Source organism: Natrix helvetica (genome assembly GCF_964273705.1).
Source record: "Natrix helvetica genome assembly, chromosome: 16".
NCBI classification, from domain to species: Eukaryota; Metazoa; Chordata; class Lepidosauria; order Squamata; family Natricidae; genus Natrix; species Natrix helvetica.
This window is the reverse complement of record NC_138563.1, coordinates 8,668,425-8,683,067: the sequence shown is the minus strand read 5'-3', so window position 1 is coordinate 8,683,067 and position 14,643 is coordinate 8,668,425. Positions and strand designations below refer to the sequence as shown.

The window sequence follows — 14,643 nt, the reverse complement described above, 5'->3', positions numbered from 1 at the left end:
CAGAGCTGAAGAAGCTCCTTGGATGAGAAGCGAAACATTTAAAGTAGACACAGATAAACCTCCAAGTGGCCTCAAGGACCCTCTAAAAGGATGCAAATGACCAGCTGTCTGCAAGGAGTATCAATCCTTCCCTTCCCCACCATCCAGTCAGAGCTGAAGAAGCTTCTTGGATGAGAACAAAATGTCTTTAAAGAAGACACAAATAAACCTCCAAGTGGTCTCAAGGACCCTCTAAAAAGGATGTAAACGATCAGCTGTCTGCAAGGAGTATCAATCCTTCCCTTCCCCATCATTTAGTCAGAGCTGAAGAAGCTCCTTGGAGGAGAAGCGAAACCTCTTCAAAGAAAAACAAAGCCCAGTTGTCTCCTGAAAATGTACACCATAATTGTAGATTAAGCCACAATTACCCATTGGGTAAGAACAAGTCTCCCAAGCGCATCTTCGCATAGGGACAGATCTCGCCACATCTGCTATCCTTTATTTAAAAGCCTTTGTCCATCAACCACGTCTTGAGTTCTTCCTCAAAATAGCCCTTGACACAGATACTACAGGTATTCTCGTTGACTTGGGTTGCTGGCGTTCGTCCGGCCACTTCCGTAAGGAAGACCTTCACGTCGTTGTCTAGGGCCTGGAGAAAGAAAAATGTAAATGTACAGGTTACTCCCTGTATTTATTGATTGATTTGCTTGATTTCTATACCACCCGGAAACCAACCAATATCCTTGCAGTTTTACAGACCAAAAGAGGTGGTTCTCTTAATTCCATATCCAGAGGGATACAATCAAGATCAAGTGAGATAGTAATACAACTCTATAATGGCTTGGTAAGGCCACCCTTGGAATATTGGATCCAGTTTTGGTAGCCGCTATATAAAAACGAGGTTGAGACTCTAGAAAGAGTGCAGAGAAGAGCAACGAAGATGATTAGGGACCTGGAGGCTTAAACATGAACGGTTGCAGGAACTGGGCCTGGCTAGACTAGGGAAGAGAAGGACCAGGGAGACAGGAGAGCATCTTCCAATATTTGAGGGGCTGCCCCAGAGAGGAGGAAGGGGGTCAAGCTATTCTCCAAAGCACCCAAAGGCCAGAGAAGGAAGAATGGATGGAAACTGACCAAGGAGAGATTCAATTTAGGAATAAGGTGGAATTTTCTGACAGGGAGAACAATCAACCAAAGGAACAGAAGTTGCCTTCGGAAGTTGTGGGAGCCTCATCCCTGGAGGCTTTCAAGAAGAGACTGGTCTGCCCTCTGTCAGAAATGGTGTAGGGTCTCCTGCTTGGGCAGGGGGTTGGGCTAGATGACCTACAAGGTCCCATCCAACTCTGTTAATCTGAATCTATCTAAGATGATCAAAGGCCTGGAGACTAAAACCTACGATGGGCGGTTGCAGGAACTGGGCCTGGCTAGTCTAGGGAAGAGAAGGACCAGGGGAGGCAGGAGAGCATCTTCCAATATTTGAGGGGCTGCCCCAGAGAGGAGGAAGGGGGTCAAGCTGTTCTCCAAGGCATCCGAAGGCCAGAGAAGGAAGAATGGATGGAAACTGGAGACAAGGAGAGATTCAACCTGGAAATAAGGAGGAATTTCCTGACAGGGAGAACAATCAACCCATGGAACAGAAGTTGCCTTCGGAAGTTGTGGGAGCTTCATCCCTGGAGGCTTCCAAGAAGAGACTGGACTGCCATCTGTCAGAAATGGTGTAGGGTCCCCTGCTTGGGCAAGGGGTTGACTAGATGACCTACAAGGTCCCTTCCAACTCTGTTAATCTGTTGAACCCTAGTCTGACAAGTTCCCCCTGGGGAGTGCCAATTAGTATAGAGGCCACCGTGCTCTGAATCAACTGCAGCCTCCAAGCAATCGCCCAACGGGGGTCACCAACCTCTGGGCTGCAGCCTGTTCAAAACTGGGGCATGTGAGCGATGGGCAAGCGCGCCCGTGTGAAGCTCCACTCGCCCGAGTGGTGGGGCCTTGCATTCGCATGCACAGCTCCACTCGCACAACCGGAGGCCGCTTCTGCTCATGCGCTCTCAATCATCCAGAGAATGGTTGTCCCAAAGGTACTTCTTCAAAAGGAAACTGAACTTTGTTTCTCTTTGAAGACATTTCGCCTCTCATTCAAGAACCTTCATCAGAACTAATGAGAAGCAAAAAGTCTTCAAAGAAAAACAAGGACAGTTCAGTTGCCTTTCAAAAAAGCACCTTTGGGACAACCATGATCTGGAGGACTCCAGAGAGATTTGAAGAATTAAAATTAACAGTGTCAACAGCTCTTATTGTTCTGACCGAGGCTTCCCGAGAGCCTGAAGCAAACTCCTTGTACCGACAAAAGCCCCTTTTATTGATTTACTGTAAACTCTGCTCCTTCACAGCCAGCAAATTCTTTCAAGGGAGGATTTACAGTCACAGACCTTATCTGGCTTGGAGAGCTGCCAGGCGGATATCTGCAAAACTTGGCAAGGAGTCTCGGAGAGTCATGAACCAATGAAGCAAATTAATGGTCTCCTGCAAGCTCCACTCACCTTTCACTCCACTTTTATTTCCTCTGGGAGGGGCCATTCATCATCCACCTGTGGCCTTCCTCCCAAGTCAACCCCTGTTCTTTAGCTGTTCTCTTCATCTGGCAACTCTGCGCATGCACACACTGGGAACAGGCTCCAGCTGTTCTTCTGCCTCCCTGATGTCTGACTCCGAAGGCAGCTGAGAACTGCCAGACGGCTCTGGTCCCCTCTCTGCCTCCGACACAGAGCCCTCCTCAGAGCCTTCCCCAGACTCCAGGACTGGCCCATCTTCCTCCCCAAAGTCCTCACTGTCCGAATGTGCTGGCAGTTCTGCTGGCTGGCTACAACACTTATAATAGCCTATAGAGAAAGCTATAACCTACCCAGATATCTCCTTCAATTTTCCTGATAATAGTCATCTTCCTGGATCCGTGGTGAGACGTATCTTTGTACACAGGTACATTGTGCATGCGTGAGCGTCGTACAAAGTAGGAAAGATCAGGAGGAGGATCTGTGAAAGAATCGGAGACATAAAATAAATATGACTACGATGACTTTTTATACAACAATTTATAAGAAAATCTGGCCAAGGGAGATCTATCTGCCCCTTGCTGAACTATTAATTTTGCAAACACTTAATTGAAGAAATGTTTTTTAAATGTGAAATGAGAAGTTATAACAGAGGTGTAAGTCAGGAAGAACTGAGTTATAGAAGCTGTTTTAAAAAAATTTTTATAACGAATGCAGTTATTCTACCAAGAAGTCCTGATTTTGTTCAATTTTCCTTTCAGGGAAATTTACTAAAATACTTTTTCAAATCTTATACGTTAAGGAAATTAAATTTGGAAATATTTTGCCCCGTTTACCTTGTGGTGGCCTCCATCCCGAAGGTGTAGGATACTGGTCGTGTTTTGGAGGTACAGGTACTGTGGTAGGTGGTATCAGCCTCTCCACAAATTTATATTCTTCGGTGGACTCAATGATCCCCGGGTACGTCAGGTTTCCAGAATTAGACTTACCTGAAACGTGTCTCTGAAACAGAAAGATGAGAGAGCAATGAGCTTTCACTGCTACAAAGTTTGTTTGTAATTGCTGCACCCAATTTAATAGAAGTTGAGGAATAAAATTATGTTTTTCCTGCTGGCCTGGGACCCCCGTGACTGGAAAGGTAGGATTCAAGAGTCCCAAGACAAAAACAGAACGGCGGCTGAGCATGATGGAAGTGAAAGTCAAAAGTGAAAATCACTGATGGGCCCCAGGAATAAAGATGGGAAGGCCTGGAAGAAAACTGGAAAAATTGGGGGGGGGGGGGGGACGACGACAGGATTTTATTTTTCCCCAGGCCTTCCCATTTCTACCCCAGGAAGCAAGAGAGGATGGAAGATGCATGTTAGCAGAAGACATAAAACTTAAATTGGAAGGCTAGGTAACACTTAGAATCAAAATGTAATGAATTGCACCATCTCATAAAGAACATTTTTAAGGAGCAGAGACACAAAAAAAGACTTGTCAGTGAGTGTGTGCACAGGGTGACTATTTTGAGACAACCCAGGAGTAAAATACAGTACACAGAGGTTTGTCTTTTAAATAGTACTTTTAAACATATATACATACATTCACGTGTCAGGCAAATACTAGGCAATCAATCAATCTTCAACTCTACACTGAGAACTACAATAGAGATAGATACACCAGCTATGTCCTCTTATGGTCTCCTTTATATAGACAGCTTCTTAAAGCGGCAATACCTCTGCTGACTCATCCTCATTTCTTCATCTTAATTTACAGCCTTACATTGGCTGGTCAGCTTTAAATCATCATTACCCTGACAGTATTTTGGAACTGGGAAAAATTTATAGGCAAAACACAGTGGGGGGGGATGTAAGCACCTACTTCCTCTTAAAAGAGAGCCAATCATCATATAGTGGTTAAGGTGCTGGTCTATATAAACCAGGAGATGTTGAGTTCCAGTTCTGCCTTAGCCATGAAAGCCAGCCAGGTGACCTTGGGCCAGTCTCTCCCTCAGCCCAACCCACCTCGCAGGGTTGTTGTTGTGGGGAAAATAGGCGGAGGAAAGAGCATCAGGTAAGTTCGCCACCTTGAGTTATTTCCAGGAAATGTGGGATAAAAATATAAATAAAGCGGGAAACCTCCTCTTAACAGCCCTGGCCAGAGGCATGGGTCTGGTGGGAAAATAAGCCTGAAGGCTTAGCTACCTATTATTCCAAACAAAGGTCATCATCATTTAACGACCGCATAAAGATTCCCCTCCTGGCATATATGTGCTAGTCATTCCCGACTCTAGGGGGCGCTGCTCATCTCCGTTTCAAAGCCGAAGAGCCAGCACTGTCCGAAGACGTCTCCGTGGTCATGTGGCCGGCATGACTCAACACTGAAGGCGCACGGAAGGCTGTTCCCTTCCCACCAAAGGTGGTTCCTATTTTCGTACTTGCATTTTTTCATGCTGTTGAACTGCTAAATTGGCAGAAGCTGGGACAAGTCACGGGAGCTCACTCTGTTACGCGGCGCTAGGGATTCGAACAGCCGAACTGATTGACAAGCTCAGCGTCTTAGCCAGAGCCACCATGTCCCTGTAAGGACCCCATAACCCCCCCCCCCATAATCCCTTGTGGGGTGGAGTCTGGGCAACTGAATGGAGCTGAGTGTTTACTGGCCAGATGCCTTTCCTGTCGCCAGTCTGGCATTTTCTTCAGCAGATATATTCTTAGTTTGCCCAGAGAGAAATATCAGTTTCTAAAATCACAGCTTCCTGATTGTGAGGCGAGAGCTCCGCCTCTAGGCCACCCCACTACTCTAAGCCGAGGTACCCTATATAGGCTGCAAAAACCCTGACCGCCGCTAGATGGCAGCAGAAAATCCGCCCCACTTCCCTCTTTTGAGGCTACCCGGTGCTCAGACCCTCTGGAAAAGGTTGCTCCAGACGCGCAACGCCCATAGACTCTCCTCCGCCTCTAATCCCTACCAGCAAAGCCGCCTGCCAGGGCAGACTCGGCCGCCCGACCGCTCGCAGCACCAGCAGCGTCTTCCTCAGCCCGACAGCCGCGAAAACTGAGGGGAAAGCCACCATCTTGCCCCGGAGGCGCGCGCGCGGGGGGATGACGTCAGGACGACCGCCCCGCGGGTGACGTCACGCGCAGGCCGCGCAGCGGGGAGGGAAAGGGAAACGAGAGAGGCGGCGGCGCAGACCTCCTCCCGCAGTGCGCTTGCGCTAGTCGTGAGCCCGCCCCTTCCGCCAGTCTTTCCTTTTCCTCTTCGACGTGAGGCGGCGGCGGTTTCTCTTCTCTCCGGCCTCCATTTTGACTCAGCGTGAGGCGGGTGAGAGGATCAAATTTTCCGTATTACGGGCTGGATAATTTGTCCTTATTTGTGCGTGGAGGGGGGCAGAGATTAACGCTCTCTTCCTTTCGAGGCCTTAAACTCCCCAACATCCGCAACCAAATCGTCCCCAAGGGCCTCCCGCCCCTCGAGGCTTTCCAGGCCCCCCTGCGGCTCTCCGGCCTCTCTTGCCTTGTCCCTGCAGCTCCCCAAGTGCTTTAGACTACCGCACCCATGCTCCCCAGGCTCTGTTCCCATAGGGCGAAACAAATTGGGCCTTGAAGGCTATCGCGGGGAGGAAGGAGGCAAGAAAGAAAGCTATTTAAAGTGGGGGGGGGTTGAGAGCCACATTGCAGCGTCTGAAACTGAATTTGGGGTGGTGGAGGAAAGAAATATAGGTAGTCCTCGAGTTACGACCATAACGAACCCAAAATTTCAGTTGTTAAACGAGACAGCTTGTGACGTGAGTTTTGCCCCATTTTACGATTTTTCTTGCCCGGTTGCCAAGTGAATCACTGCAGCAGATAAGTTAGTAACCTGGTTGTTAAGTGAATCTGGCTTGCCCCTTTGCTGGTCCGACGGTCGCAAAAGGGGGGAGGGGTCAACTGACCCCGGGATGCTGCAACCGTCGTAAATATGACCCAGTTGATTTTTTTTATCACAATGTTGCAACGGTCGTAAGTGTGAAAAATGGTCTTTTGTCACTTCTTCCAGTGCCATGGTAACTTTGAACAGTCATTATATGAACTGTTGTTGAGGCCTACCTGCCCTGGAGCAATTCCTCACAAAAGAGTCAATGCCATGCTGGCTACATTCACTTGGGCCTGAGTTTTATTGCAGCCTGCAGAGAAAACCCAGTTACTGGTAGTCTTCAACGAACAACCGTTTGTAATTAAAAACAGCACTGAAAAAAAGTGAGATATGACCATTTTTCACACTTACAATTGTTGCAGCATCCCCATGGTCACCTGGCAACTAATTCGGTTGCAGTATTCTACGGTGGTGTGGAGCAAAATCAATTGGGGAAGCCAGGTTCACTTCACCTTTTTTCCCCCACTTAACTGCTGTGATTTGCTTATCAATTGTGGCAAGAAAGGTCAGAAAATGGGAGAAACTTGCTCAACTGTCTCACTTAGCGATCAAAAATTTGGTCTCAATTGTCGTAAGTAGAGGACTACCTTTAATGCAATCAATTTAAGAAAAACCAATTGGACCTTGCAAGAAAGCTCCACACCCAATTACTCAGGTGACACTGAGGACACAGCTAACCTCCAAGTGGCCTCAATGACCCCTAAAAGGATGCAAATGACCAGCTGCCTGCAAGGAGTATCAATCCTTCCCCACCATCCAGTCAGAGCTGAAGAAGCTTCTTGGATGAGAAGCGAAATGTCTTTAAAGAAGACACAAATAAACCTCCAAGTGGCCTCAACGACCCTCTAAAAGGATGCAAATGACCAGCTGCCTGCAAGGAATATAAATCCTTCCGCTCCCCACCATCCAGTCAGAGCTAAAGAAGCTTCTTGGATGAGAAGCGAAATGTCTTTAAAGAAGACACAAATAGACCTCCAAGTGGCCTCAACGACCCTCTAAAAGGAGGCAAATGACCAGCTGCCTGCAAGGAGTATCAATCCTCCCATTCCCCACCATCCAGTCAGAGCTGAAAAAGCTTCTTGGATGATCCAAATTCAGGCACTTGGCTTGTTCTTACGATGTCCTGGAGTTCACATTTTGCGACCTCGTGATAAGCAAAGTCAATGGGGAAGCCAGATTTGCCTAACCACCATGTTGCTAATTTAACTGCAGTTTTTTACTTTGAACGGTCTCTAAATGAACGGTTGTAGGTCGATGACTACCTGTAGGCAAGGAAAAAAGACTGGGACAAGTGTGTCGGGATTTGATGGAAGAGACGGATAAGGAAGAACCTGGGAATTGTGGTGCTGGAGGGAGGCCTAGGGTCAGCACTTTGCTGTATTGGTGATTTTAAGATGGGAGGGCTTCAACTCCCAGAATTCCCCAGCCAGCCTGTTTTAAGAGGGGTGGACCTCAACTCTATGCTGGCTAGGGAATTCTGGGTGTTGAAGTCCACCCATCTTAAAATTGCATGGTTGAGAAACACTGCAGTACAGGTAGTTCTCAAGATATGACCACAATTGATCCCAAAGTTGCTGCTGCTAAGTGAGACAGTTAAGTGAATTTTGCCCCTTTTTATGACCTTTCTTGCCACAGTTGCTAAGTGAATCACTGCAGCTATTAAGTGAATCTGGCTTCCCCCATTGACTTTGCTTGTCAAAAGGGATCACGTGACCCCGGGACACTGCAACGGTCATAAGTGTGAAAATGGTCATAAGCCACTTTTTCAGTGCTGTTGTAGCTTCAAACAGTCAGTAAATGAACTGTTGTAAGTCGAGGACTACCTGTATGCAAGAAAACCAATCCTACCATCTTAGATGGTTGACCTTCCTGTGCTTCAAATCATCCCAACAATGAAAAACCCACAACTTCCAGAGATGCTCAGCTCCACTGCTGGACAGATCTTACTCTAAGAAATGTTTCATGTCAACGAAATCTTTTAATTTTGTATTCTTTTAATTATAATTTTATATTCTTTTTGGTATGGTTTTATTGCTCTTAAGCTGCCCAGAGTTATCTTGCATGAAATAAATTTAATGAATAGTAAATAAAAGTAAGTCTAGGCAGCTCCATCTCACACTTTCTATTTTTGGTTTGTGTGACCATACAAAACAATGGCTTGTATTTATCAGTCATACATGTATGCAACTTATCTCAGCAAAGATAACCCTACGTATTCCCTCCATCACTTTTCTAAGACCTTGATCACTGATTATCAGGATAGAAAACCCAAGCTCACATTTTGTTGTCAGGAAAGATGAAGTGGATTGAAAAAGAGGTTAGAAGCCCACAGCTCTTCTTTGCGGGTTATTAAACATCCTCTTTATTTTATTCACTGCTTTGTCTAAAAACAGCAAGGGACGGAAGACATCAGTTTCTGCCATTGTTAGTATACTTGATTTTTTTGAGGTCTTGGATTGCTAATCTTAATTGCTGCTGTGCTTTCTCATCACTGCAGGTGAAACCATGCAGCTGTTCATTCGTGCTCAGAATCTCCACACCCTTGAGGTGTCTGGACATGAAACAGTATCTCATCTTAAGGTAAATATTTTGTTTTCTTTATGTCAACTTTTCATTCTGATGAATACTGTCACTGGACCAGTAGCATTTGTTTCTCCCAAATAAATCTTCCTTCAGACCTAAGGCAAGGGCTGAAATCACTTGCAGACTGAGACTTTCCAAATCAAGTTTGCAGTAAATAAGTTATTGTTGTTTGATTAATACCTGATTGTAATGAGTTTTCTATTTAATCAGCTCTGGCTAAGAAGTAGCAATGTATAAAAGAGTCTGGTCCTTAGCTCTTTCAGAACTTTATATTTATATTTTATTATTTTTCTTTTTAAAGGATATTTTTATATCCCAAAGCTATGACTTTCAAAGCTCATATAGAATGTTCTGCTCTTTTTGTCCTTTTTTAATTCAACAATTAAACTCTTTGTAGTTTCTGGTTGGTTGTTTTGGGGTAAGAAATCATGCCTTAAAATAGTGTTTTAGGGCAAAGCTTGCTTTCCTGTTAGTCTTATTTTTGGATATTTACTTGGAGGTTATTGATGAAGGACAATTGCAGTGCCTGTTCTTCGGGCTAAATTCTTAAATTTAAATTAAATCTTAAATTCTAAATTCTTTAAATGTGAATTTTAGCTGTGCTAGAATGGAACATAGTTTGATAATCCTATATTCACACCAAGAATTCTGTTGAAGAAACTTGGAGGTATGAGGGTGACCCTTTTCACTGCAATTCTTGGGCAACATTTCTTCAAATCAGTTTTCAGATGAGGGACTGTCTGATAGACAAATTGAAATGTAGGGAATGTGTCCTTGTAACTCACAGCAGCCTGTGGCAAGTTTTAGAGAACATTCCTATTGCAACACCTGAATCTCAAAGATGCAAAGATTTCTTCTAAGACCACTGAACTCTGTAGACAACAGAAAGTTAGGAAGTAACCTGAGATCTATTATGTAATTACTTATGGATATGTATTCATGCATCATTTTTCCTGTTTTCTGAAATGAATAAATCTAAATGCATCTCTTTGCCTCTGTAAGGGTGTTTCCCAGTATTCTTTTTGAGGAAACTACTCCAGTGTGCATTTTTAAGAATAAGTACTGCAGTGAACCTGGATTATTTGCTATAGGTCTTGTGCTTTGATTCCACAATTTCTTATTAACAACAATATTATATAACAATATATTAAATATGAGCCAGCAGTGTGCAGCAGCTGGCAAAAAAGCCAACACTGTTCTAGGCTACATAAACAGAGGGAGAGAATCAAGATCACGTAAAGACTTAGTAACACTTTATAACGCCTTGGTAAGTCTCCACTTGTAATACGGCATCCAGTTTTGGTTGCCACGATGTAGAAAAGACTCTAGAAAGAGTGCAGAGAAGAGCAACAAAGAGGATGAGGGGATGAGGCCAAAACAAAGAACGGTTGCAAGAACTGAGTATGTCTAGTTTAATGAAAAGAAGGACTAGGGGAGACATGATAGCAGATCCCCAGTATTTGAGGGGCAGCCCCAAAGAAGAGGGAGTCCAGCTATTCTCCAAAGTACCTGAAGGCAGGACAAGAAGCAATGGGTGGAAACTAATCAAGGAGAGAAGCAACTAAGGAGAAACTTCCTGACAGTGAGAACAATTAATCAGTGGAACAAAAGTTGCCTCCAGAAGTTGTGAATGCCCCAACACTGGAAGTCTTTAAGAAGAGGTTGGATAGCCATCTGTCTGAAACGGTATAGGGTTTCCTGCCTAAGCAGGGGGTTGAAGACCTTCCAACTCTGCTGTTGTACTGTATTGTATTGCAACAACAATACCCCAATTTCACTTTTTGATTATTATAGGTCACAAACACGACATGGATCCCAAACTCTCTTTTTTCCGTCTTTCCAGACTTCTTTGTCTGGGAAACACTCATGGTGTAAAAAGAGATGAGTGCTGGCAGGACTGGAATGAAATGTTGTGCTTATAAAGCATTTCCTAAAGATTGTCATACGCCAAAATTTTGAACATGAACTTCCTTATCAGGGTGGATAAAAATCAGATTTTTAAAAATTTAAATCAGTTTTTTTTTAATTTGTATTAAATGTATTTTAATAAATTGCTTTTGGAGTAAAAAATCTATCTAAAGGTAGTTTGCTATTTAAGATACATTAACAATTTAGTTTCTTCAGCATGAAATGGCACTTAATTATGTAGCAGGAGGCTGTATATTCTGCAATATTGGGACTGTCAGTGAGTCAGAGGAGGAGCTGCTGCAGAAAAGAGATGATAGTTGCTCTTTAAAAATTATGATTTAAATCGAATCGATTTAAATCAATCCTTTTTACTAGTGATTTAAATCAACTTGATTTAAATCACATCCACCCTGTTTCTGTTGGAGGCTTCCTTCCCCTCTCCTCTCCGCTGGTGGAGCTGTAAACGGTTTTTTTCAGCATCTTTATAACCTTTTAGTCAAGAGCTGTTGTGGATATCGAAAGATTGTAATGCTGGCTGGGAATTCTGGGAGCTGAAGTCCACAAGTCTTAAAGTGGCCAAGGTTGGCAAACCCTGCCTCAAAAGAATGTGCTGCCTTAGTGTGCGAAGTGTCAGTTATTCATGTTCCCACTCTTTGTTCTTCCCTGTTTAGGCTTGCATCGAGTCCCTGGAGGGCATTGCCCTTGAGGATCAAGTGATTCTTCTGGGTGGGATCCCTTTGGAAAATGATTCCGTCATTGGTCAATGCGGCATTAGTGACCTTACAACTTTGGAGGTTACTGCACGCATGCTTGGTGGTAAGTACAAAGAAAGAGGACCTGGATGGAAGCTTGTTAGAAGAGCTGTGAAGTGCCCAGGGCTGCTGTATACAAAAAACAAAAAACAAAATCCCTGTGTACACAGAAAAAAGGGGAAAAAAACATTGCAATTATTATTCTACAAATTTCTGTGCTGTGTTGGTAGAAGATACAGCCATGATAAACTTAACTGTTAAATTACTCTATGCAGTTAACTCAATTTTTACAAAACAATGAAGTTATCGTCTAAAATTCACCAGAGTAAAGGCTAAAATGTGATTGGCTAATTTGCAATTCAGTGTATAGGATTACAAAAATAGACTCTTGAATTGACCTTCATTCCTGATCATGAATATCCTATACTGGGCTTTTGGCAATAGTACAGAAACGATTTGTCGCTGCCTGATTCAGGGTTATTTTTTGGACTTCCCAGTCTATCTTCCAACCATAGGGATTTCCTTTTGGCCTCCTGTCTAAATATCAACATTGCTCCTAAGCCCAGATCTCCCAGGTTACGTTTGGTTCAGAGTACTAAACACAGATCGGGATTGAAAGTCTATCTGCTATGTCAAACAAAAGCGATTGACTTGCAACCACAATTGATCACAAAATTCTTGTTGCTAAGCAACGCAGTTAATTTTGCCCAGTTTTATGACCTTCAGTTAAGTAAAACACGGCAGTTGTTAAATTAGCAACAGAGTGGTTAGACGAATCTGGCTTCCCCATTGACTTTGCTTATCACAAGGTCACAAAAAGTGAATCCCAGGACACAACAACCATTGTTAAGTACAAGCCAAGTGTCTGAATTTGGATCACCTGACCATAAGTCACTTTCTTTTCAGTGCTGTTATAATTACAAGCGGTTGTAAGTCGAGCACTACCTGTAACTGGGTTTCCTCCGCGTGCTGCAATATACTCTGCTCCATTTGTGAAGGTAGCCAGTGTGTCTTTAACTTTGACTCTCTTGTGAGGAATTGATCCAGCACAGGTAGTCCTCAAGGTAACAACAGTTCATTTAAGGACTGAAGTTTTAAAACAGCACTGAAAAAGTGACTTATGACTGTCTTTCACATTTACATCCATTGCAAACTCCCCATTGTCATCAGCATCCAGCCACTTGGCAATGGACTCCTATTTATGACGGTCGCAGTGTCCTGGGGTCACGCGATCCCCTTTTGCCACCTGAGAAAGTCAATGGGGTAGCCAGATTCACTCACTAAGATTCACTTAGTAACCTGTTCAGTTATTAACCTAACTGCAGTGATTCCCTTAACACCTGTGGCAAGAGAGGTGGTTAATTAAATGGGGCAAACCTCACTTAACAAATGTCTCACTTAGCAACAGAAATTTGGGGCTCCATTACGGTTGTAAGTCAAAGGCTCTCTGTACATTAACCTCATGGTCCCTTCTGACTCCGATAGAATAAAGCCACTTCCTTTGTCATCAGGTATGTTGGCTTCGTTTTCTGTCCCCTGTAGAAACGGCTACCTTCGTTTTGCTTTTCTCTCTAGGGAAGGTCCACGGATCCCTGGCTCGTGCTGGCAAAGTGAGAGGGCAGACCCCAAAGGTAGGCAGTTCAAGATGACCCACAGTTGTGCTTGGGATGGGTGGGGGTCTGCTGCTTGTGGGACCCTTAAGGACAGTCAAAAGCGCCTCAACTGCCAGCTCTTCATTTCAATTGCTGGCAGAGACCCTTTCTAGAGCTTGGATCTGCCCAACGTCAAAGCTAAAATGAATTCTGGGAGGGGAAGGCTGGCCGTATCTTTTGACTCATGCCTGCTTAATGTCCCCTCAGGTTGCTAAGCAAGAAAAGAAGAAGAAGAAAACCGGGCGGGCCAAGAGGCGCATGCAATACAATCGCCGATTCGTCAACATCGTGCCCGGCTTTGGTAAAAAGAAGGGGCCTAATGCCAACTCCTAAAGAGCTCCCAGTCATATAATAAAATCATATATTTGCCATGGACCATTCCCTGGAGTTGCTGCTGCTTTTCCTGTTGTGGGCATGAATGCAGGTCAACCTTTGGGGATTATTGGCAAAAGAGGAAGAAGGGCTCTGAATGGAGCTTGCAGAGTGTTTACTGGCCGGTTGCCCTTCCTGTTGCCAATGCGGAGTTATATTCAGCAGATATATTCGCATTGTGCCCAGAGAGAGAAATATCTGCCTCTACCTGGGATCGAACTCACAGCCTTGTGAGGTGAGCACTACCTCTAGGCCACCGCACCACTAAGGTTTTGTATTTTAAGTGTTTTGTGTAAATTGTATTAAGTGTTTCTTAACCTTGAAAACTTTAAAACATGGTCGTGAGCACCCAGAATTCCCCAGGCAGCCATTAATAATAATAATAATAATAATAATTTGGATTTATTAGCCGCTCCCTTTCCAAGTAGGACTCGGGGCGGCGTACAATGGAGCATAAAACATAAAAGATATATAACAGCACATAAACATACATAAATACAAAACACACATACACGCGTACACGGAGGAGGTAACAAATTTCATCATTTAGACAGTTAAAAATCAGCATTAAAATACCCCAAATTGTAAAAACCCAATATGCAATTAAGAATTAATATTTAAAGACAATTTAAAAAACAGTTAGGAGGAATAAGAGAAATTACGATTGAGCCAGGCCAGATAATTGAAAGAGGTGGGTCTTCAGCTGTACACGGAAGGAGCGGAGATCGGAAGTAATCCTGATGTCACGGGGGAGGTCATTCCACAGGGCTGGGCCCATCACAGAGAAGGCTCTGCTCCTGGGTGTCGCCCCCCGGCACTGTTTGGCTTTTGGGGCTCTGTATAAGTATTAAAAAATACTTATACAGGTAGTCCTGACTTTATGACCACAACTGAGCCAAAAGATTTTACCTTGCTAAGCGAGATGGTTGTCAAGTGAGTTTTGCCCCATTTTGC

General features: G+C 44.2%; 2 protein-coding genes across 2 annotated transcripts; one reads left to right on the top strand and one right to left on the bottom strand.

Annotated features, from left to right (window-relative positions):
* Window positions 1-440: 440 nt before the first annotated feature.
* MRPL49 (mitochondrial ribosomal protein L49) lies at window positions 441-5,631 on the bottom strand. The gene is made up of 4 exons (XM_081968588.1): window positions 5,479-5,631; window positions 3,362-3,527; window positions 2,879-3,006; window positions 441-628 (listed from the first exon to the last, which is right to left on the bottom strand). Exons 1-4 carry the CDS (start codon window positions 5,581-5,583, stop codon window positions 482-484), a joined length of 546 nt encoding a protein of 181 aa, XP_081824714.1. The 5' UTR covers window positions 5,584-5,631; the 3' UTR covers window positions 441-481.
* A 59-nt stretch (window positions 5,632-5,690) lies between these two features.
* FAU (FAU ubiquitin like and ribosomal protein S30 fusion) lies at window positions 5,691-13,692 on the top strand. The gene is made up of 5 exons (XM_081968596.1): window positions 5,691-5,831; window positions 8,920-9,002; window positions 11,585-11,729; window positions 13,241-13,296; window positions 13,525-13,692. The coding sequence occupies exons 2-5, from the start codon at window positions 8,928-8,930 to the stop codon at window positions 13,648-13,650; spliced, it is 402 nt and encodes a 133-aa protein (XP_081824722.1). The 5' UTR covers window positions 5,691-5,831; window positions 8,920-8,927; the 3' UTR covers window positions 13,651-13,692.
* Window positions 13,693-14,643: the final 951 nt, after the last annotated feature.